Consider the following 21,938-nt stretch of genomic DNA (forward strand, 5'->3'; position numbering starts at 1 on the left):
ATCTTTAATTATTCAATAACTAATAAAGAATATTTTTCTATTGGAGATTGGAACACAGTACTTACGTGTAATCGTTTCGACGAATGATCAGAAACTGTCTGCGTACGCGCTGTTTTATACGATTGAGCGATAAAGCTGTACTCAACTAGTTTTTTTCCTTTATAGTATTACACCAAGTATAAAAACCAACGATGGAACATATCAAACACCTAAGGCGTTCATATTTAACGAAGCGAGATAAAGCATTTTGGAATATTTATTACAATTTATAGCGTTTGTCTGTGTACACCTGTAGAGGACCAATGAAAACCGGTTTTTTGTATAATCAATGTGACAATGCGAGATCAACTCATAGAATCTAGATAAAAGCTTTAAATAGTATAGTCTGATCGTGAATAATTATATCACTACGTTATTTTCTTAAGTCTCACTACGAAATGTAAATAGCGTGCCTCAATACATTACATTAAAACAAAACGACAAATCACACATGTATTTAACAGGTGACATGATTCAAAAACCGCGATTTTTGGGTTACGACTATGAAAATTTTACTAATTGAATTTCGAATTTGTGGAATTTATTTAAAGAAATCTTTCAAAAAGGAAAGATTTATCGTAAATAATGAGTAAATATTACTTAAATGAATTATTTAAACAAGATAACTTTCGTTGAATAATTTTATTTATTTTTTATAAGTTTATAAATAGGTATATAAATAAGTTTATAAATAGATTTTTTTTCTAAAAAATATGCTTTTTAATTTGTGTGTATTTGTATATGTACTCGACGTTGTGATGTCTGATACCTTGATCTTAAGTACAAATACGGAATAAGTTAGGTCAAATAAACTAAGACAAGAAGTGTTCAAATTTTAAATAAATACTTTCATTATTCAATGGAATCAACTACAATGTATCATAGTATCGAAATAAATGTTATACTGAAGACACATGACCAAGAATTGTAAATGAATACATATGTCATCAAAAAAATATTATTGAAATCATGTATAACTTTTGTCGTTATACTATATGTATTCCATATTTTCGGTTATCGTTCTTCTCTGGTAATACATCTTTTTCTTAACCGAAAAATAAAGACGAAGTTCTGAATAACGATTGTAAAGCTAATTTGCATTTTACTCGTAGTAAAGGCCAAATACACAGCAGTAAGCGTGAAATGTTCGTGCTTCGTACATGAATGTTGAATAATTATCCCTTCCAATATCCCAAAGGAATCCAATCGATGTTTGTACAGATTGGCTTGCCTTCTCAATGATAGCCATGTTGACTACAATTTTACATCTAAATGAAGAGTAGATAACTTCAGTAGAATTAAATTTACTACTTCTGGCATTTATACTATTCAATTGATTTATTAGTACGTAAAAAAAGAGAATATACGGAATAGTATTAAATAATAAAATATGATGAAAATAATAGATAATTCTGCAGAGATTTTTTCTTCGTTTTCTCTATCATTACCAGATTATATTGTGGACAAATAGTGACGCACCTGTCGAAGTTTAATTTTTTTATTCTGTCTCTAATGTCTGTAGCCACTGATTCACAAAGTTTTGGACACACAGCGGCATCATAAGATACATTTTCTAGTTTATTAGATAATATTGTTTCTATGATCTTCTCGACTAAATCAGCTTTAAAAGTATTATATGCCTCCAGACGATAAGTATTTTGATACTTCAATGCCTGAAAAAGGTAATCACTCATTTCTATTTTATTGTACATTACATCATATTAGAAAAAATTATTATACAAGTATAATCTGTTCAATTAATGTATCTGCAATTTGATAAATATGTAATTATCCTGTAAGAAAATAGAAAAATGATAAAGACAAAATGCTCAAAATGTTAACAAATCTTATCGGTTTATAATTCATTGTAAAATGAAATAGTTGGATGTTGCAGTAAGTATTGTCAATTTTTTAATTAAAATTGTAAGAATTTAAAAGATGAAACATGTATAATTAAAGTATGTAATTATATCTAATAAAGTTCTCAGAATGTACATAAGAACTCTCCACGTCATCAGTGCAACTATTTGATATTTTTAATACAGAAATATAGATAACATTCTGCAAATTATATTTACTTGCAATTGTTGAATAATAGAAGAAATCAAGGTGTTTCCTCACCTCGTGTTCGTAATCTTGCTCCTTATCGCACAGGTCTTGTTGAAAAGGCATAGTAGATATAGCAAGCATTAATCATAAAAAGTATGTGACATGTATATTCAGTGAGTTATTATTTAGAACATATTCGTAAATATTATACTTTTTATAGATGTATTAATTGATAATTAAGTAATCAATCTATTTGCTTTACACAGTCACAAGCAACAGACACCCATGTTCCACTGCTTTCTATTCACGAGTTACTTAGTAACCAAAGTACACAATATTGACTAACAGATTCTATTGCGTAACAGGTCAACAGAAATATCTTTAAATATATATCTAATATTAAAAAATACTCTGCTTACGCATAATTATTATTATTATTCATTTATTTTATCTACTGTTATTTATTTATTGAATCTATACACATCGTAACGTGAATTTTGTAAATAAATTGCGTATAAATTATTTTAAACAAAGCATCCAAATCTAATCATAAGCTATAAGGTATTCACAATTTAAATTTTAAACCACTATCAATTTAGGTAGATATACAGGGTGTCCCACAATTATGGTAAAAACGGAAACATTCATATTCCTGGTGATAAAAGAAATCGAAAAGTCCTTTACCGTTTTGAGATCCGAGACCCCGTTTCCGGGATATAAGTAGTTGAAGTTTGAGAAGTCGACTTCCGGGGCGCGCAGTTTAAATACCAGACGTCGGAGCACGTGAGCGTGCTAGTTGACAGCACCACTCCACTTGTTCCGGAGAAAATATTTGGTGACCAAAAGCGGCGTACAATGAGCGGTTCACCGTTATTTTTCTTTAAGATTTCCTCTATGCACATGGGTTCCTCTTTCGCTCCCTTCAGTGAAGTGTGAAAATTAAGAATCCATGCTATTGCATTATTTCTCAAGGCTTTTTACTACAAACAAATTTTAACTGCATATTGAAAAAGTGTGATCGATCTGAATTTTTATTCACAGTTAGTATTTCGCTCCTTTCACCGTGATTAGACAGTGCAGAAAGGGTTATAAGCCATTTTATCCCTTTCTCCTACTTGGGCCGAGTACCATTACTGAGTCCTACTAGATAAATTTCAATTAAGATCTATCATTTTTTTTTTTATTTTTTCAAAGTTTTACCTGCCTATTAAGGAATCACTACCGTGGAGTCAAGGATAGAAAGTGCAGTGTGAAAGAACAAGTGTTCTCAAATTTGATTTTGCCGTTTAAATATAAATTTAAGATAAGTTATTTATGCGTATCATTTCTCTATGCCTCCTATAATCCTCCGAATATCAGACATCGAAATAATTAAAGGGTTGAGAATACAATTGATGTATTTTTCCTTCGGTGCAGCGACGAGATAATCTCTGCGAGACATCCGTTAACCACATGTTTGACGACCAAACATTTTTCCCAACTCACTTTTCAACAACAGGGAATTCCATATTTCTTTCGTCCAAATGCATCGAAAGGACTTCCATGGTAAGCGCGATGCGACCTTCGCTGCCTTAGGTCTCGGATACCGATGCGTCCTTCGAACTTGCAGGGCAATACGGAATAAACGGCCACATCTGCGAGACACTCGTTACGGTCTCCTACACTAATCCGATATGCCTTTGCTTTCCCCCATGAATTTGTTTGCAACTTTTTCGACTAGAAGGAGAAACTACCACCTCCACTAAAAAAAGTAACCGAAGCAGATTCAACCTCATTGGTATCAACTAACAAATCAAATTCGAGTATTTCAACGAAGTTATACCCCGAGAAGTCGCGCTGGAGGAATGCACGGGCACGAGGAAAGAGACTTCGGAAAAAATCGCCAGTATCGATCGTAATTTCGCCGCCGAACTGTATAACATCTTGTTTTTATTTACGGAATACCACTTTTACGGAATACGGAATACACATTTCAAAATAATCGGTTGTCGGTCATTAAAAGGTCAAGTGCTCGTTTAATAAAGTGATCAGTGTTAGTGATCGCGAAGTGTCATAAATGCAAAGTAGCTTCATGCGATGTAGTATACCTGCGATCAACAGACGCTGTGCTGTACGCTACCGGGCATCGTCCCCCAACGACCTGGATCGGCACAGTGACTCAGGGGAGCAGGCATTCAAGCAGCAGGTGAATTCCTCTCCGAATGGGTAAGTTTTACTTTTACTTTCGAATGAGGAAGTATTATTATTAAACTCAATTTATTTAAACATTTTTTGCTTTGGTCCGTCATAATTAACAAATAGAAACCGGTGTTTCCGTAGTTTTTAACGATTACAGCAACTAATACGTCCCATTTTAGTTCATTCTTTATGAAATAGGTATTTTTGTACAATTTTTAATGTTTCAATACACAGTAAAATAATGTACAGTCGGTAGGAACTACGAAAACATTGCTTTTTATTTTTTTACTATGGCTTATCAAGCTAAAAAATGTGAAAAAAATGTTACATAATGGTATTAGGGATGTTTATGGGTAAATATAGATTAGGGGAGCCACCTCCAATTTCAATAACCTTGGAATATCTTATCAAGGTCATCATTCTGAACAGCTTTTCCCTATACATATACCCGGTGGTCTGTTTTGGTTTTCGAGATATTCGCAAAAATGTTTTCAATATTAAAAAGTGTGATCGGAGTAGGTCTGGGTTAGGTTCATTAGTGGGGAGGACAGCCCCTCCCCAAACCCCTCAAATATTGAAAACATTTTTGCGAATATCTCGAAAACTAAAAGAGACCGCCGGGTATATGTGTAGGGAACCTTGACAACATATTCCAAGGTCATTGAAATCGGAGGTGGCTCCCGTAATCTATATAATTACCTGCTTATGTACAAAATTAATATGATGATAAATCGTTTTATATTTTTTACAACTTGAATAATTAATTTAAAAGTCTGAAAAAATTCCATAATATGTATCGCGATAGCTAGCATGTTCCTGATTTTTTTTTCATAATTTTCCATGTAATAGTTTAAGAGAAATAGGGCAATAACGTCGAAATATTGAGTTTCTTGTACAAGAAGAGCACAGCGAGCAGTAAACGCTACACGTGGCTTGTACCCTGTCACTGAACGGCTGAGCACTCGCTATCCGCGCTCCCTGATTGATCGTTATTTTTCGTTAATAACTCGTTATCAAAGCTTCAGAGAACATATTTGCAAAGGAAAAGGTTGTTTAGAATCACCCCAGGAATCTTCCCTTTTCGGCTCCACCACCTTATGTGGAACACCCTATATTTTCGGTTGTCTGTACAGATTTTTATGATCGTGTATTCCACTATTTCGTTACTTATGGATGTTGGGAAGTATATTTCTTCGTATGAGATGTCCTTCTTGATGATGATAGCTGTTCCACCTCCTTGCTTAAAAGTAGGTGTGTTCGTTCTGATGATATTGTAGTCTTTAAATCTAATTTTGTAATACGGTGTTATTTTGGTCTCCGATATGAGAACTGCATCATGGTTGTAAGTTTGAAGGAAATTCTGTAGCTCTAGTCTTCTGTAATTAACTCTGATAGAGTTGATGTTTATAGCCACGACTGAGAGATTATTAATACTTTCCCGATTAGTCATTATGATTTGAGAATAGCGAGTTCATTATGAATTCAATCTTCTGTGATAATAAGCTAATCTGAGCTGGGTGTACATAAGCTTGGCGCTTCTGGCTATTATGGACAATTTCGGAAAGTCAAAAGAGAAGGTGAATATGTAAGTTGTACTTGGCAATTTTGATTTCAGAAACTATTTAGCGTATTTACATGCTTCAAGTTTTATTTTAGTTGAGAACGCTTGATCTGCTTAAATAAATTCTTATATGGCCTGCAAAGTATTTTAACAACGTTGGAAGTTATGTGGAAATTATTATTTTTTAAATAGGGCCTCGTAATAGCGTTTTTAAAAATTTGGAAAAATAGTACCATATTTATTGAAATGTTTTCCATAAGAGAGTTAAGGATGGTTTATAAAGGATTATATGGATAGTATCATGTTCAATAACGGAGTTAGTGGTTGCAAAGGGGTTTTCACCGATAACATTTCACCGACTTCAAATTTGACCGACAATAACTTTGGCTGACAACGCCTTTGACCGAAAACGACTTTGATCGACAACGATTTTGACCGCCAACGAATTTGACCGACAACGAATTTGAACGCCAACGAATTTGAACGCCAACGAGTTTGATCGACAACGATTTTGACCGGCAATGATTCTAGCCAACGTCAGTAATACTAGTACTGACTAATACTGACTAATACTAGTACTAGTACTGACGTCGGCTAGAATCGCCCTCTTGCAACGGTCTTGTTTCGCGGTTCCACTTTGTTCGCATAAGCAACGTGGGTAGGTATTCCTTTATCCATCTAGTCCAATACATGTCGGCCAATTTCTGTGCTACACGCCATTGTCTTCGTAAGTGCAGATCTTGGTCACGAAACTTCTCTGGTATCGGCGCTCCTGATGATGCACCAATAAGAAAATGATTGGGTGTCAGATTTCCTTGATCTCTGTGGTTTACCGACACATGAGTCAATGGTCCACTATTAACAGTATGTTCCACTTCCGCCATCAGAGTCGCTAAGGTCTCCTCTTTGGGAGCACGTTCTTTCAGTACTGCTTTAAGCGATACTTTGACAGATCTTATAAGTCGCTCCCAACTACCACCCATGTGTGGTGCAGCCAGTGGTATGAACCGCCAACGTATTCCTAGATTGATGGCTTGTCCGTTCAAGAGGTCCGCGTCCATTTCCTGGTGGGTGATTCGTAATTCTGCATCGGCGCCTCGAAAGTTTGTCCCGTTATCCGAATAAATTTCAGTTGGACATCCCCGCCGAGCAATCATTCGCGTGAGTGCCATAATCATGGAATCCGTTGTTAAAGATGCGGCGAGTTCCAGGTGTATCGCACGAGTCGTGAGACATGTGAATAAAACTCCCCATCTCTTTTCCCTTCTTCTGCCTATAGTAACCAACATTGGCCCAAAATAGTCGATACCACAATAAGTGAATGGTCTATGATGGTGCTTTAATCGGGCTGCTGGTAAATCCGCCATGAGTGGTGTTTCTGGTCTGCTTCGTTTTATTCGGCATAATTGACAACGTGCGGCGACGTTTCGGGCAGTCGGTCTTAGATTTAAGATCCAGTATTTTTGTCTTAATTCATTAATAGTAGCTTCAGTACTACCATGGTTAGCTCTTTGGTGATAGTGCAGTACAAGTAACTTGGTATAAGCGTGCTTCCCATCGAGTACGGGCGGATATCTCGATTGTCCTTCAACGCCTTCCGAGGCGCTTATACGCCCACGCAGACGAATAATGCCTTCTTCATCCAGTAGTATTGTAAGCTGCACTAATCGACTGTCTTGGCAGAGTTTTATTTTGACGTAGAACTTCGACTTCTTGGCCGAAGCTCTCCATCTGGGTGGATTTTATCCATAGATTCTCCGCTCGTTCAAGGTAATCCACGGACTGCGACAACGATCGGCAAACACCAACACCCACCCGATACTACGTATCAACAGTGTCCAGGATGAGAATCGGTCCAATTCAGGCAATGCCCATCGGAATTGGTTTGAACATACGGCGACAAATTGCGATTTCCTCTCCTCCGTAACGTGTATCACCTCCGTATTAGGGACGCTTTTCATTTTCGGCCAAGTCTCCTCCGGGTTCGTGAGAAATTCTGGTCCTACTATCCATCTGCTCTCGGACGTTACCTGTATTTGGTTATCTCTTGTCGCGTCATCCGCTGGATTCTGCCTCGTAGGAACCGATCGCCATTCGGAAACGTCTGTCAGGTCATCTATTTCGCCTAGCCTGTGTGCCACGAATGCTTTATATTCTCGAGGATCTGTTCTAATCCAATGAAGTACTGTGCGAGAATTCGTCCAGAATACGCGTTTTGACACCTTAAAATCGTGTTCCTTCTGGATGGTATGCGCTATTCTGCCGCCAAGCAGCGGCGCTTGAAGGTCCATCCTTGGGGTTGAGACTGGCTTCAAGGGAGCAACTCGAGATTTACTCGCGATGAACGCCGCGACAAATCTGTCGTTTTCGAGTTCATACCGCCAGTAAGCTACCGCCGCGTATGCTCTTTCGCTAGCGTCGCAGAACACGTGCAAATCTGGGTCGCTATGAAGGGGTTGCTTGATGTAACAACGTGGTATTTTGCATCGATCTATAGCTTTCAGATCGGCTGTCCATCGACGCCAATATTCATACTGATCATCTGTGAGGCTTTGATCCCAAGCTATACCACTCCGCCAAATTTTCTGGAGTAGCATCCTAGTACAGATTGTGAGTGGTGCCAGAATGCCTATGGGATCAAATACTGACATTATAGTGCGTAGCATTTCGTGTTTCGTGGGTCGTTGGGCACCTGTAACAATTGTCTCAAGGGCTTTCTTCATGTTCAATTCGAACCCTAACGTGCCGTCGGTAGGAGCCCACTTTAACCCTAAAATCCTCGTTTCCATCCCGTTTGTCGAATTTAAGTGTACGGTTCCTTTCATTAAAGTTGCAGGCGGTAACCTGGACAAAACCTGCTGGCTGTTGCTTGACCAGTTGCGAATCTGAAAGCCTTCCCGTCGATGTACTTCTGTGACATCATGAATCAACTTAATGGCTTCCTCGTCTGTATTAACGCTATCCAAGTAGTCGTCCATATAATGTTTCTGTATGATCGCTTTGGCTGCTTGTGGGTAACTTTCCCGGAATTCCTCGGCATTTCGATTTCTCACGTATAGGGCTGAACATGGTGAAGATGCCACTCCAAAGATCATAGATGTCATGCTATATTTTCCCGGCGGCCGATTGCGATCTTTGCCTCTCCACAAGAAGCATTGCGCCCTTTGATCTTCCGTACGAATCTTGATTTGCAGAAATATTTCTTTGATATCCCCGGTAAATGCAATTAGTCCTTGACGGAACCGGAACAATGTCCCCAACAATGAATTCAGCATGTCTGGCCCAGCCAATAGGTGATCATTTAAGGAAACACCATCCGTTCTTGCAGCAGCGTTAAATACTAAATGCAGTTTCCCTGGTTTGTGCGGGTTGGTGACGCCGAAATGGGGTAGATACCATCTATGGTTATCCTCTCGTCTTGATTTCATTGCGTAACCGTTGCTTATGAGGTCATTAATTTGTTCTTGGTACGCTCGCTTATATTCTGGACTTTTGTCCAATTTCTTTTCCAGCGACTTCAAACAGATTAACGTATCACTGTAATTTTCTGGAAGTTGGATGTTGTCTTGTCTCCATAATAGTCCCGTTAACCAGCGCTCCCCAATTCGGTTCGTCGTGGATTTGAGCAATTGAATCGCTCGTTTCTTTTGCGCATCGAATCGGGTTCGTGGCATTATTCCTATACTCTCTAGCCTGAAATGATTTTTGACCAACTCGTGCAGGTCACTTCCATGTAGTTGGTCATCCTGTGCGTCTGTGCGGTTATCAATGTGTAACAGGGTTTCCTTTACTCTCGACATAATCTTGGTAGTCGCATAACCGTGTACTACCCATCCCAACTCTATGCGAGAGGCGACTGGTTCATCACGTCTGGCTCTTCGAGTTTCCTGCGATATTATTAGGTCCTAATTATCTTGTCCCAGTAATAGCTGCGGTTGCGCATTGGGATAGCACTGTATATCTATGTCACTTAAGTGCGTGTATCTGTTAAGATCTTCTCTCGACAATCCTTGCCAAGGTAGCGATAGTCCTTGGACTGTCTGCGCTCCCAACACGTTGAATTCCTTGTCAGTCAGCTTATCTTAAAGGTGACTCGCTTGCTCATGGGCTCCACTGCTATCATCCTTTGATTAGCACCCTATAAAATTAGTTGTTCCCTGGGCCCCCCAGCTCCAATCTCTTCTGCTAAAGGTTCATCTATCAGGCTAATCGTTGATCCTTCGTCCATGAGAGCAAGGCTCGATTTGGATCCTCGTGGACCTGTCACTGTGACAGGAGCGACCTTTAGCCAAATGCGTGGAGGAGCGGTTAGTCAGATGTTACCACTCGTTGTCTCGTCTGGCCTCGATGAGGTGCGCTGTTCGCTTGTCGCAGTCGTTGATTCTTCTGTTGATCTGTGTAAGAGGGTATGGTGTGCCCGATTGCAACCAGGGCGTTGACATAATTTCGCGCGACAGCGATTCCTTCTATGCATCCCTTGCAGGCATTTAAAGCATAGGCCCTTATTCTTCGCACAGTCCCACCATTGTTGAATTGATTGCGCGGTAAACCAGATGTATTCGCTTATCCTGTGTGATGGGCCTCCACAGAGTACGCATTTGGACCTTTCTTTTTTTTTATCGGTTTCTCGGCTCGTTACCAAGGACACGTGTCGTACTCTTTTTGCAGGATAGCGACGATCTGGCTCTGTATTTTGTCGGCAAAATGGTTGTTCCTAACGGCCAATCATTATACTAGTGCCTGCCTTAGAGGCTATCTCAGCCTCCTGTTGAAAATACTTCGATAGTGTTAATAGTCTTGGGTCTCCCGTGTTTCTATTTTCATGCCAGTAACGATTATAATTGTAGATCATGACGTTGGGCATTTTACGGATTATCTCAGAGGCGAGTTCCGGATTGTGCAAATATCCTACGTGGTTTACGGCTTGCATTGCTGCTACACAGTTTCTCAACTTTGTCGCGATAACTATTAAACTATCGCGCCCAGTACCGATCTTGGGTAATCGTTTTAATTCTTCCGTAAATTCCCAGACTATATAGTCAGGGTTGCCGAAACGTAATTCTAGTACTTCCATAACTTGACTGGTGGTACTGGCTGTCATCATCATGGCCGCCACGGATTTTCTCGCCTCTCCCCGAAGACAACTATACAAACGTGTTACCTTCTCAGTTCCTAAGTAATCAGTGCTCTCCAATAATAACTCAATGGTCCGTTTAAAGGGAAGCCAATCTAAGGGATCCCCGTTGAATGTGGGTAGATCTTTCGTGTTTAATATTGTTTGCATGGTTCGCTCAACTCGCGTCGATCCGACACGAGCAGTTATCTCTCCTAGGGTTTGTGTCAATGCCTTAGTTAGTTGCTTGATTTCTGTGTTTTCTACTGTCTCTTCAAGTTCCACTGCCGGCTCGGGCATTGAGGTCCTTACTTCTTGCGTTGGCTGCCCTGCTTCAAACACTTTCTTAAATGAGCTGGAGCTTATCCAGTGCCTAGTCCGAGAAGTTTTCTAGCTCCGCTTCTTATACTGGATCTGAGGACACTCCCGTCTTCGCTCTCAACCTCAGACAGCTCCGCCCGCAACTGCTTATCCACCAATTCTAATTCTAGTCGTTCCCTTTCATCAATAGCTCTTCTCTTTATTTTAGCTCGTTCTTCGGCGGCGCGTAATTCTAAGCGTCGCTTATGGCTAAGCGTACTCCCTCTTGACACTATAGAATTCGGTTCATCTCGTGTTTCCGCGTTCGGCTCTAAGGGCGCTCCCTTTGGGGCGCTTTCTGAAGGACCTGAGCGGACTGATTCAGGACTGCAGTCTCGTTGTTGCTTTTCGACCGTCACTAAAAATGCAGCTTCATCGGCCGCCACCTGCTCGGGCTCCATTCTTGGTCTTCGGCCTCTCCCTGCTTTTCTTCCTTTTGCGGTACGACGAGGGCGGGGCATCCTGGTTTGTTCAATTGACCGCCTCACTGTCGAAAATCGAAACCTTAACTATCATTCAACCACTTCATTGCTGTGAATCAAAAACTCCCTTGATAACACACGATAACCTCACTACGGATAATCAAAGCACAACTGTTTACGCTCGATCACTTCGCTGGTGTGAATCGAAGACACAACTGTTAACACTCGATCACCGCACTGTTATGAAGCGAAAACTCAACTGCGCTCTTCATTTCACTCAAATAGATATCGGGTACCTGAGCCCCCTCCACTGACAACCAGGCCCTAACCGCGACCCTGTTCGCGCGTAGGTCGCCGGTTCGGATCAGGCTCGAAGGACCAATTTTGTACCAGACCGCATCACCGTAGGGTTACAATGCCAGGCATTCCCACTACGGCATGGTACGCAAGGATTACGAATGGAGGGGTTATACTCTCAGACGCCATTTCTTAGAATTCTTATATTACACTTTCACTTGTTATGACCGATTTATTAAACGTTGAACAGAGACAGGAGTGATTCGACGGAACTCTAATTCTCATGGATCATACCAGCGCTTAGTTATAAACGGTCGTCTTAAATTTTTCTTGAACCCGTAAGATCGGTGAACAGTAGCTGTACCCAATTTATCCACTGGAACCTTTCCCAGTTGCTTACCTTTCCTAGGGACCCTTGCCATCGGATAGCTGATTGCTGAGACGCGTTTGTTGACACCATCTGCTCCTAACTGAGCATAAACGCGCCTCAGGAGAAGACCCTGAATGTCCTCCCATGATATGAGCTCTTGCCATTGAGCGATTACACTGAGTCGTGTTACTTGGCACAAGGTTGCTCTGATCAGAGCATTAACACGACTCTGCAATGTTCAACCACTGTCCACGCTCAAATTACGTCAAGAAAACACGAGCCCCGTTTCCCGACCGTTCCGTCAGTCACCCGTGCCTCTCTTCAAAGAAAAAGGGCCTATTCTGGCCCCGCGGTTGCGCTTTATTCTACTTCCCCTACCCCGGGTCAACTTCAGTAATACAATACAATTATAGGGCTGAACATAACGCAAGCATTGACGCAACTGAACGCAGTGTTAATAACAACGACAACAATGATCACGTATACATCGGAACAATCGAGAACTTAACACAAGATATAACCTAATCATAACAATACAGCTGACTGTAACACAAATTAACCTAATCATAACATTACAGTTAACTGTAACACAAATGAAACTTGTAATAATTATGCAAAATAAAATCAGTTCTTAGACTTCTGTGTCGTCAACCCTAACACTGATCACTTCACTAAACGAGCACTTGACCTTTTAATGACCGACAACCGACTATTTTGAAACGTTTGCGGCATTCCGTAAATAAAAACAAGATGTTACATAGTTCGGCGGCGAAATTACGATCGATACTGGCGATTTTTTCCGAAGTCTCTTTCCTCGCATCCTTCCAGCGCGACTTCTCGAGGTGTAGCTTCGTCGAAATACTCGAATTTGATTTGTTAGTTGACACCAACGAGGTTGGATCTTCCTCGGTTACTTCTTTTAGTGGAGGTGGTAATCTCTTCTTCGAGTCGAAAAAGTCGCAAGCAAATTCATGGGAAAAAGCAAAGGCATATCGAATTAGTGTGAGTGAGTGAGGGAGTGTGAAAAAATTATTACGCTCGCTTTGCTGAACTGTGCCATTTGCGTAATATTTATCAAACCATTTGATTATATGACTGCATTTAGGTGGGAGCAACAATTTCAATTAGTTGAAAGCATTCGGAATTTCTCTCGGTTCTAAAAATGCTAAAGTTGAAATTTGTCTAACTATGAAACTGAATGATTCATCTCTACCATGTCGCTGTACCAAACCATTCTTTTGTATCTTACAATACACGGATTGAAGATTAATTTAATTGCATTCATTGCCGCAACTTCGAAGTCAATTAAAATATATTCAGGATTTAAGGAAATGCCTAATTCTTCGACTGTGAAATTTGAAGTCCGTAGCAGGAGTATGTAAGTACTTTGCCGCTTCGAAGACAAAAATGCATATACCAGTGGAACTACGATACTATTCTCACTATCTTCATCTTCAGTACTGGCATGAATTGAATATAATTGCTTCACAAATGTAGGAAGTGCTTTAAAGGTTTCATCCATTAGCCAGTATTTACTCTTAGATAATAGTTTTAAATTTTCCCGTGTAGTGAATAGTATAATGCGGTGTGAACAGCCTTTTACAACTTTTCCAAATTGCTCTCCATTTAAGGTTTTTGATAATTCTTCTGGTAAATACAATTCTAATATATTTTGTAGTTCAGGAATTTTTAATTTTCTTCGTACATAGCACATTTATTCATTTAAATTCTTATCACTCGGAAGATATGCTCGGGTATACCTATTTACTTCTGCTTTAAAATTTTTAATAATAACGCCAGGTTTTTTATTAGTTTTAGTTGCCATTTCTTTCATTTTATTGCAAGATTTTAATATATCGCTACGTGATACCTTAGGAGCATGATTATGCTTCAGTGTATCATGCTTTCGAACAATGTGTTCATTATTAGAATATACTGTATTGGCTGTAGCTGTGCAGTCACAACCATTGCCATTTCTTCCTCTTCTTTCACATGTTCAATAATAGAAATCATTTCTGTTCCTATTTTTGTTGAATATACAACCGTCTATACAAATCTTTTCCTTTCGTTTGCTTGATAATATAATTTCTACAATAACAGAGTTATTACTTTCTGCAGAATACCTTCTAAAGATGGTGCTGACATTTCTTTATTTAACTATTCAGTGCACTGACACTTTTACTTTTATATTTGTTATTTTCAGGTTGTAGGAAAAAAGAGACACGGGGTATTTCTCCTTTAGAACACATATATCTATTTATATATGATTAAAATATAAGAAAACAAATAAAATTTTTGGTCATTATGAACGTGCATCTCACTGTACTCGCACAATATCCGGCATATTGCCATAATATCGCCCTCCCTCTCCTTTTTTTCTCTCACGCTCACACGCGCACCACTACTACTATCAGGTAAAACATTACCATTATTCTCAACAATATTGAAATATAATTATTACACAATAAGAATTGTAATTCTAACGAATATGTACGATGCGATTCAGATCTCAGCAATACGCTAACTGAGGTAATGTTTATGGGACAAACACGCAGTCGGCTAAGGTTGTTGTCAAACAATGTTATTTTTGGATAATACTGTGGTCGTCTCAAGTCGTTGTCGATCAAATTGGTTGTCGGTCAAATTCGTTGTGGATCAAAGTCGTTTTCGGTCAAAGGCGTTATCGGTCAAATCTGGAGTCGATGACGGTCGGAGAACTTGTATGAACGGAGAACCGTGTCGGAGAAATTGTGTCGGTGATTTCCATGGGACCCATTGCAAAGCGAGTAAAACATATTTTTCTTAATAAAAACAAATAGTACTTTTCTTTTTTCTTGGTAAGACAGTAGCAGTTACTTTCTCAATATACAGTAAAAATTTTGGGACAATCGATTGGTTACTTTTTTTTAAGTCATTCCAAATGGCAAAAAAAGGATATGGCAACCGAGGAGTAGAGGCGAAATGTGTAATAGAATTTTGCATGAAGAAATATTATAAGTACTTGAACATATAACGAACACATGAAAAAAGACTGAAGATAATTTACCAAATATTTTGTTTAGTAAAAATTTCAAAAAGTCATTTCTCATGAAGATAAGAAAAATTGATCACTTAGCATGCCTTGCACCGACTTACGGGTAGGCTAATTTTATTGAAAAGATTACAAAATATATGTACCCGTATATACAGGGTGTTTCTAAATTCGTGGGAAAACTCGGAGGTGTAGGTAGAAGACAAGAAAATAAATCGAAAACTTCGTATGCAATATTCTCGGAAACGCTGAGTTTGTTAGTTATACGCGATTTTATATTTCGTAAAATACCGATGTAACAGTGACCCATCCCCTTAAGGTTAAGGTGTCCGGGCTTCGACGGGGCCTCGAGCTTTTAAAAATCTAGGCATTTCTGGGGCTAAGTGAGCCTCTGGCGACTCGCAACGCGTATAGAGAGATACTTCATCCGATGGAAAAGCATACTTTCTAATTGAAAATACTATTGATATTTATCTACGATTAAGGGGTTGCTTTGGCATTCTTAGAAAGTCGAAAATTTTGCTCTCTCATAAAGGGATAACTTGAACCTTTTTAAATAACGTGGAAAAGATTTCATACTAAAATATTAAAAATGAAATTCAGTTTGAATGCACTGTCATTTCTCAAAATGATGGCTATCTCCATTGCTCATATTGCAATGAAAAAAATTGAATTTTTATGTTAAACAACTGAACAAAGTATAGTTCGTTTTTTTGTAAACAAATGATAAAAATGATATTTAATTAGAATTTATTATAATTTGATTTGGATGTTGTTTCAATGTTGCAGAGTATAATGCATTAAGTTTTATTGATATTTTAATATTTTTGTATTTTGTTGTTTCACAATAATTTACTTAAACATTTACAATAACTTAATTAATTAAATTAAAAAAATCTTATACATAAATGGCCGACAATTCTTATAGCAGTGTTACATGTTATAGCAATTATATATGTATGTCTATGATTATTCAATTCAACAATATTTAGAATATTCCTTCTTTTTAGATTAAATATATATACATATAAATTTGTTGTTATCTTAATTACAAATTCCATACATATGACTTTTTTTCGGAAACAACCACTAAAATATAAATGCATATGTAAATGTTTAGAAAGTTTGTTTGAATAAGCTTAGTATAAAATTTGTATTAAACCAAATTTAATATTTTGAAGGATTAAAAAAGAAAATAGCGAAATATTGTATTAACAACTAAGCACAATTTTTACAGAAGTTAGATTAGAAACATTCGTGTCCGAGAGTTAGCATTGATAACAAATAGTAGTCTCTTGAATTGTTTCATATTAATGCTAAATATAAGACACAAATGTACCCTTTCTTTATAATATACATCACTATTATTATGATATTGTATTCTGTCATAGATCACTTTAGAATACTTTAAATACTAATACTAAAAATATGTTTGTATTACTTTGCTTTACATAGAAATCAAATGTTAATAATACAATAAAGTATTTCTGTGTCAGTTGGAACCTCGTCTTTTTTTGCAGTTATACCTATAAAGAACATATCCAATAACAAAAAAATTACGAAGATACATTTTTTTAAATTTAAAATTCCATAAACATTTTAAGATAACAATTCAACTTCTGCTTGTATGTTTTGCCTAGCCTGTTCTTCATACTTTTCACGAAATTCCTTTGTGGCAAAAATATTTGGAATCTGCACAAAATTTTGCAGCACCTAATTGGAAATACAAATATTTATATAAGATACTTGTACAAAATTTTGTATAGCATCACAGAATTACCTTTAAACGTAATGCAGTATACATAGGCTCACTAAGAAAAGAATATTCTCCACGTATTTTTTCCCTATATTCTGTATAACTTTCTGGAGAAGAACCTAACACAGCCATGTCCAAATCTAAAAAATAATGAGTATCTTCACTTCCAAAGGCACCTCCAATTTTATGCGCATCTGTACTATGTGTAGCAGCAACTTTTAAAAGCTCACAAGCTTCTTCTCTCAATTCTGCATCCTATATAAGACATGATTTTCATAGTATTTATTTTTCTCAGTTTTTTAACAGACATCAATTCAATACTATTGCGAAAAGTAGTTACCGCTAGAATTTCAGCTTCATCTGCAAATGCATTAAAATGCTCCAAATTCTTATTCTCACCATCTAAAGCTTTAGGATCGTATTCAAAGCTGTAACATGTTCAGAATTGGTTGTATACTATTGTTTTATTTTATGTTATGATAGTACTTACTTTTGAAAGTATAAAGCAAGAAGCACAGCTTGAGGATTCTTTAAATTATTTTTAATTTCATAATAGTAATTCAGTTTTTCACAAAGAGAATCCAGATTATGATAAGTACGCTTCTCTTCTGAATAAGCTTCTTGCAATTTTGTGAACCATACATCACAAACTTCACTATTTAAACCTTCTGTTGCTTCTTTCCAACTCTCTTGTATTGATGCCATTTCTTTCTGAAATTACGTAGCTTATTATGTATTTAATTTATACTCAACAGAATAACTCTTATAAAATTTTATATGCCTTTTCTGTTTATGGTTATTATTTAAACAGAAGGATATCAATTTTCCAATTTTATTTAAAAAAACATACTAATTGTTTTTGAAAAATAAATCACCAAGTGACGAAAGAAAATTTTTCCTTTAATTATGGTATACTCACGATATATTAACTGATCCAAACAATGTAATAGTTTAAATTAGATACTAAAGGCAAGAAACTGTGTTTCGTAAAAATTTTGATTGCTGATACATAATGTGTCGTTGCGGTTGACCACTAACTGAACGAATTCTACTTCATAAAATAAAGTCGGCTTCTACTTATTGATCGGATTGTATTCGCATTTTATCAATAAAATACAACGCGACTTCTAATTAACGTTTTCTACGGAAAAAATATTGAATTACTATCCAGGAAATATTATTTATTAAATTACTTTAGACTTTAAAAAATTTAAGGATAAAAAGGAATTTAATATTTTCTCTACGAAAATAATTTAATTCCAACTTTACTCAGTTCGTGACTGTTGGTATCCCTTTGTGAGATACTGGGCTTCCCCATACAGGGTGTCCAATTTAACTGGAAACCTTCGAATCTAGCACTCCTATCAGCTAGAAGAGGAAATACAGACTTCTATACAGGGTATAAAAAAATGTTGTAATTCCTTGAAAGGGGTGATTGAGAGGGTGTTTTGAAACAACTTTTTCCTTAGCGAAAATGTTAGATGATCTAACATTTCACAACATCGTCAGCTGCTATCGTGGTCGCTCAGGCAGCAGACTTGCGTTGTCATTGGTCGGAGTTTTTTATTAATAACTCGTTAACTCGTTAGCCTCATCTAATATTTTCACTAAGGAAAAAGTTGTTTCAAATCACCCCCTGAATCACCTCTTTCAAAGAGCTACAATATTTTTATTACACCCTGTATAATACATTAGAATGCTAGCTTCTATGGATGCAGTCTGCAGTTCCATAATAGGCTACAACCAGCGTTTAAGAGATATGTAGAACGGCGACAAGACTTTCGTATTTCTACCACTGGCTGATAGAGGTAGTACTTTGAAGGGTTTCCAATAAAATTGGACACTCTATACCACGGCTCTATACTCTATACTCTATACTCTATAGTCTATAGGTTACCAATCATTCTGGGTCATTCGTTGTGTTCAATTAATTCGTAAAATTGATGAAAATAATTTTGTAATGTTTAAAGAATTGAAATATCTAGCTAAAACTCTCATTATTCGGATATCTGAGTACCTAAAATACTCATTGTAACTCAAACTCGGATTTGAAATCCGATTTCGAGTATTCGGAATTGGAGCTTTTCTATTTTATCTGAATTCCGAGTAAAGGGATTAAGGGAGTGAAGGCTTTAAATAAAACGATTAATATAAAAAACGTGAGAACTAATTTACTATCTGAGGATGCGAGAGTGACAATTTGCTGTCCATTACACACTGGCGCACGAACCGCGTGTCTGTGAGTTTAGCGCATTGGACATTCGGACAGCTTCGTGAAGCTGAGAAAGAAAGAGATGTATAGTTAGAATAAGTGAATTACATTTTTATTACTATTCTTAAATATATTAAACTTTTATTAATAAGCATACCACGTGCGTTGCACATTACAAAAAGGAACGTTAGTTCGACTACTGCGTCGGAAGCATAAGAATAACGAAAGGAACAAAAAAATCTTCCAGATGGCGCATCCTTAATTCAAATACAAATGTACTCTTGTATGAGGACTTCCGGCTTGAATGTAACACGTGAACACGGCAAGTTAATTGGTGAAATAAATTGAAGTAGTTTACTTTCTTAACAGAGAGAATTTCTAATAATAAGTGCATAAAAGTAAACATAAAGTAAAACAGAAACAATTATAATACAAAAATCTATAACTGATACAAGGTAAGGAAAATAAATCGAAAAGTAGAGAAATAACCTACAAAATCAGTAACATTCAAACACACATCACATCACATCACACTATGGATGAAGACATGGAAATAGAAGAAAATATAAAGAGTAAAAGCCTATTAGAGAACAAAAATACTCAAAACTTTACAACGACAAATAACAATGAAACACAAAGCCCTAACAGAAATCAAATAATGGACATTTTAGGAATAAAAACTTTCCCATGAACAAATAACCAAACACAACAAAAAAAAAAAAAAAATTTAAAAAGAACAATCCAAGAAGAAAATATAACAATAATAAATAGTCAGTCAAACACTAATCAAATAAATAAAACAACAAAACAAAATAAATTCTTCGAAATGCAAGAAAATAATAAATACAACAGCAATATAAATGGACCATACATACTGCAGATAACGTCAGAGGATGAATTACAAAACATAGGGAATCTACATCCATTACAAATAGGGAAAAAAATAGCCCCTCTCGCAATGGAACCGCAGAAAATAAATAAATTAGGGAAAGACAGAATACAATTGACATTTAACAACTACATTCATGCTAACAAATTTGTGGAAAATGCAAAAAATAAACTAACGGAATAGTACACATATATACCAGCTATAAAATATACAGACGAATAGTAATTTATGACATACCTAAAGATATGGAGTTAGAAGATATCAAAGAAGGAATAGAGGAGCATGAATCCAACCCAGAGATACTAGAAATTGAAAGATTAATGAAATATGACAGGGAAAATGAAAATTTAAAACCGACAAATGCGGTAAAAATAACAATGAAAGGAGACAAACTACCACAGAATGTATACATATGGTATGTAAAATGCAAAATAGCACCAGTAAAAAAAATATTAAAACATGCAAAAAGTGTCTGAGATATGGTCACATAACAAAACAATGTAGAGGACAAAAAAAATGCCAAACATGTACAGAAATAGAACACCTAGATACTAAAGAATGTAAGAACATAGTTAAATGTCATAACTGCAAAGAGAACCACAAAACGTTTAGTATAAATTGTCCAGCATTCCAATACCAAAAGAAATTATAAAACAAAATAATTTCATAAACGAAAATCAAATTATAAATACATATTATAAAGAAATCAACAAAAACAAGCTATACGACTGGAATGAGAAGCAATTTATAATTCCACTAACACCAGAAAAACTGGAAACCATAAATAAAGTTAACGACATAAAAGTAATGATAAGAAAAGGAAAGAAAATGAAGAAACAATCATACAAGAAGGAAAAACTTTAGCAGGAAATAAACATAAACAAAAAGAAAATGAAGATAGCACAAAAAAAACGGAAGAAATACAAGTAAAAACATTATCTCTAAATAATACCTTTCCATATCTCAGGAAAGAAAAAATAACAACAAATAAAAATCAAACACTAATAACATCGCAAGTAAGACCTAAAATTAAAGGAATAACAAAAAATGAAAATCTAATTGAAAATAAAAAACACACAAGTGAACAAAAAAGTAGATCCAGAATACTAGAAGAAATCACCAATATAGATTTAACAAAAACTTATCTAAAAGAAAAAAAAGAAAAAGAAGCGTAACAGAACAAAATGAAAATAATTCAATGGAATTATAGAGGAATCAAAAACAAAATTGTGGATCTAAAAAATATAGTTCAAGAATATAACGTAATAGTTTTGCAAGAAACCTGGCTAGATACTAGGAAGTACATAAATATTGAAAACTTCAACATAGAAAGAAATGGTAGACAAGATATCCATCATGGACGCGGAACACTAATAGTCATAAATAAAAACATAATAAGCGACAAAATAAATGAAGACTACACAAATTTCAATCAATTTGAAATCCAAACAATAAAAATAAAAACTTAACAAAATAAGAATTTATACATAACCAATTTACACAAACCACCACAAATCAAAACAACAGGAAAAATATGGTATAAACTATTAAACAAAATAGGTAATATATCAAATTTTAAAAATCACATTATATGTGGAGACTTCAACGCCAACCATAAAATCTGGGGAAGTAAAACTAATAACATTACAGGCAAAAACCTT

The 21,938-nt window shown here is 36.4% G+C and overlaps 3 protein-coding genes across 4 annotated transcripts; all 3 read right to left on the reverse strand.

The window, feature by feature from the left end:
* Nucleotides 1-1,085: 1,085 nt before the first annotated feature.
* On the reverse strand, nt 1,086-2,350 carry LOC143179419 (dynein light chain Tctex-type protein 2). Its single transcript, XM_076378637.1, has 3 exons — nt 2,161-2,350; nt 1,519-1,712; nt 1,086-1,307 (listed from the first exon to the last, which is right to left on the reverse strand). The coding sequence occupies exons 1-3, from the start codon at nt 2,227-2,229 to the stop codon at nt 1,142-1,144; spliced, it is 429 nt and encodes a 142-aa protein (XP_076234752.1). The 5' UTR covers nt 2,230-2,350; the 3' UTR covers nt 1,086-1,141.
* Nucleotides 2,351-6,405: 4,055 nt separating this feature from the next.
* Nucleotides 6,406-9,627, reverse strand: LOC143179676 (uncharacterized). Its single transcript, XM_076378989.1, has 2 exons — nt 7,643-9,627; nt 6,406-7,558 (listed from the first exon to the last, which is right to left on the reverse strand). Exons 1-2 carry the CDS (start codon nt 9,625-9,627, stop codon nt 6,406-6,408), a joined length of 3,138 nt encoding a protein of 1,045 aa, XP_076235104.1.
* Nucleotides 9,628-16,344: 6,717 nt separating this feature from the next.
* Nucleotides 16,345-18,336, reverse strand: LOC143179117 (uncharacterized). Of its 2 annotated transcripts, none has more exons than XM_076378169.1 (5): nt 18,096-18,336; nt 17,667-17,883; nt 17,517-17,604; nt 17,201-17,431; nt 16,345-17,133 (listed from the first exon to the last, which is right to left on the reverse strand). In XM_076378169.1, exons 2-5 carry the CDS (start codon nt 17,879-17,881, stop codon nt 17,020-17,022), a joined length of 648 nt encoding a protein of 215 aa, XP_076234284.1. In that variant the 5' UTR covers nt 17,882-17,883; nt 18,096-18,336; the 3' UTR covers nt 16,345-17,019. The 2 variants fall into 2 exon arrangements, with proteins under 2 accessions (XP_076234284.1, XP_076234283.1); XM_076378168.1 differs by having other exon boundaries at nt 16,347-17,133; nt 17,667-17,887; nt 18,096-18,333.
* Nucleotides 18,337-21,938: the final 3,602 nt, after the last annotated feature.

The sequence above is a fragment of the Calliopsis andreniformis genome, chromosome 5 (assembly GCF_051401765.1).
Source record: "Calliopsis andreniformis isolate RMS-2024a chromosome 5, iyCalAndr_principal, whole genome shotgun sequence".
Taxonomy (NCBI): Eukaryota; Metazoa; Arthropoda; class Insecta; order Hymenoptera; family Andrenidae; genus Calliopsis; species Calliopsis andreniformis.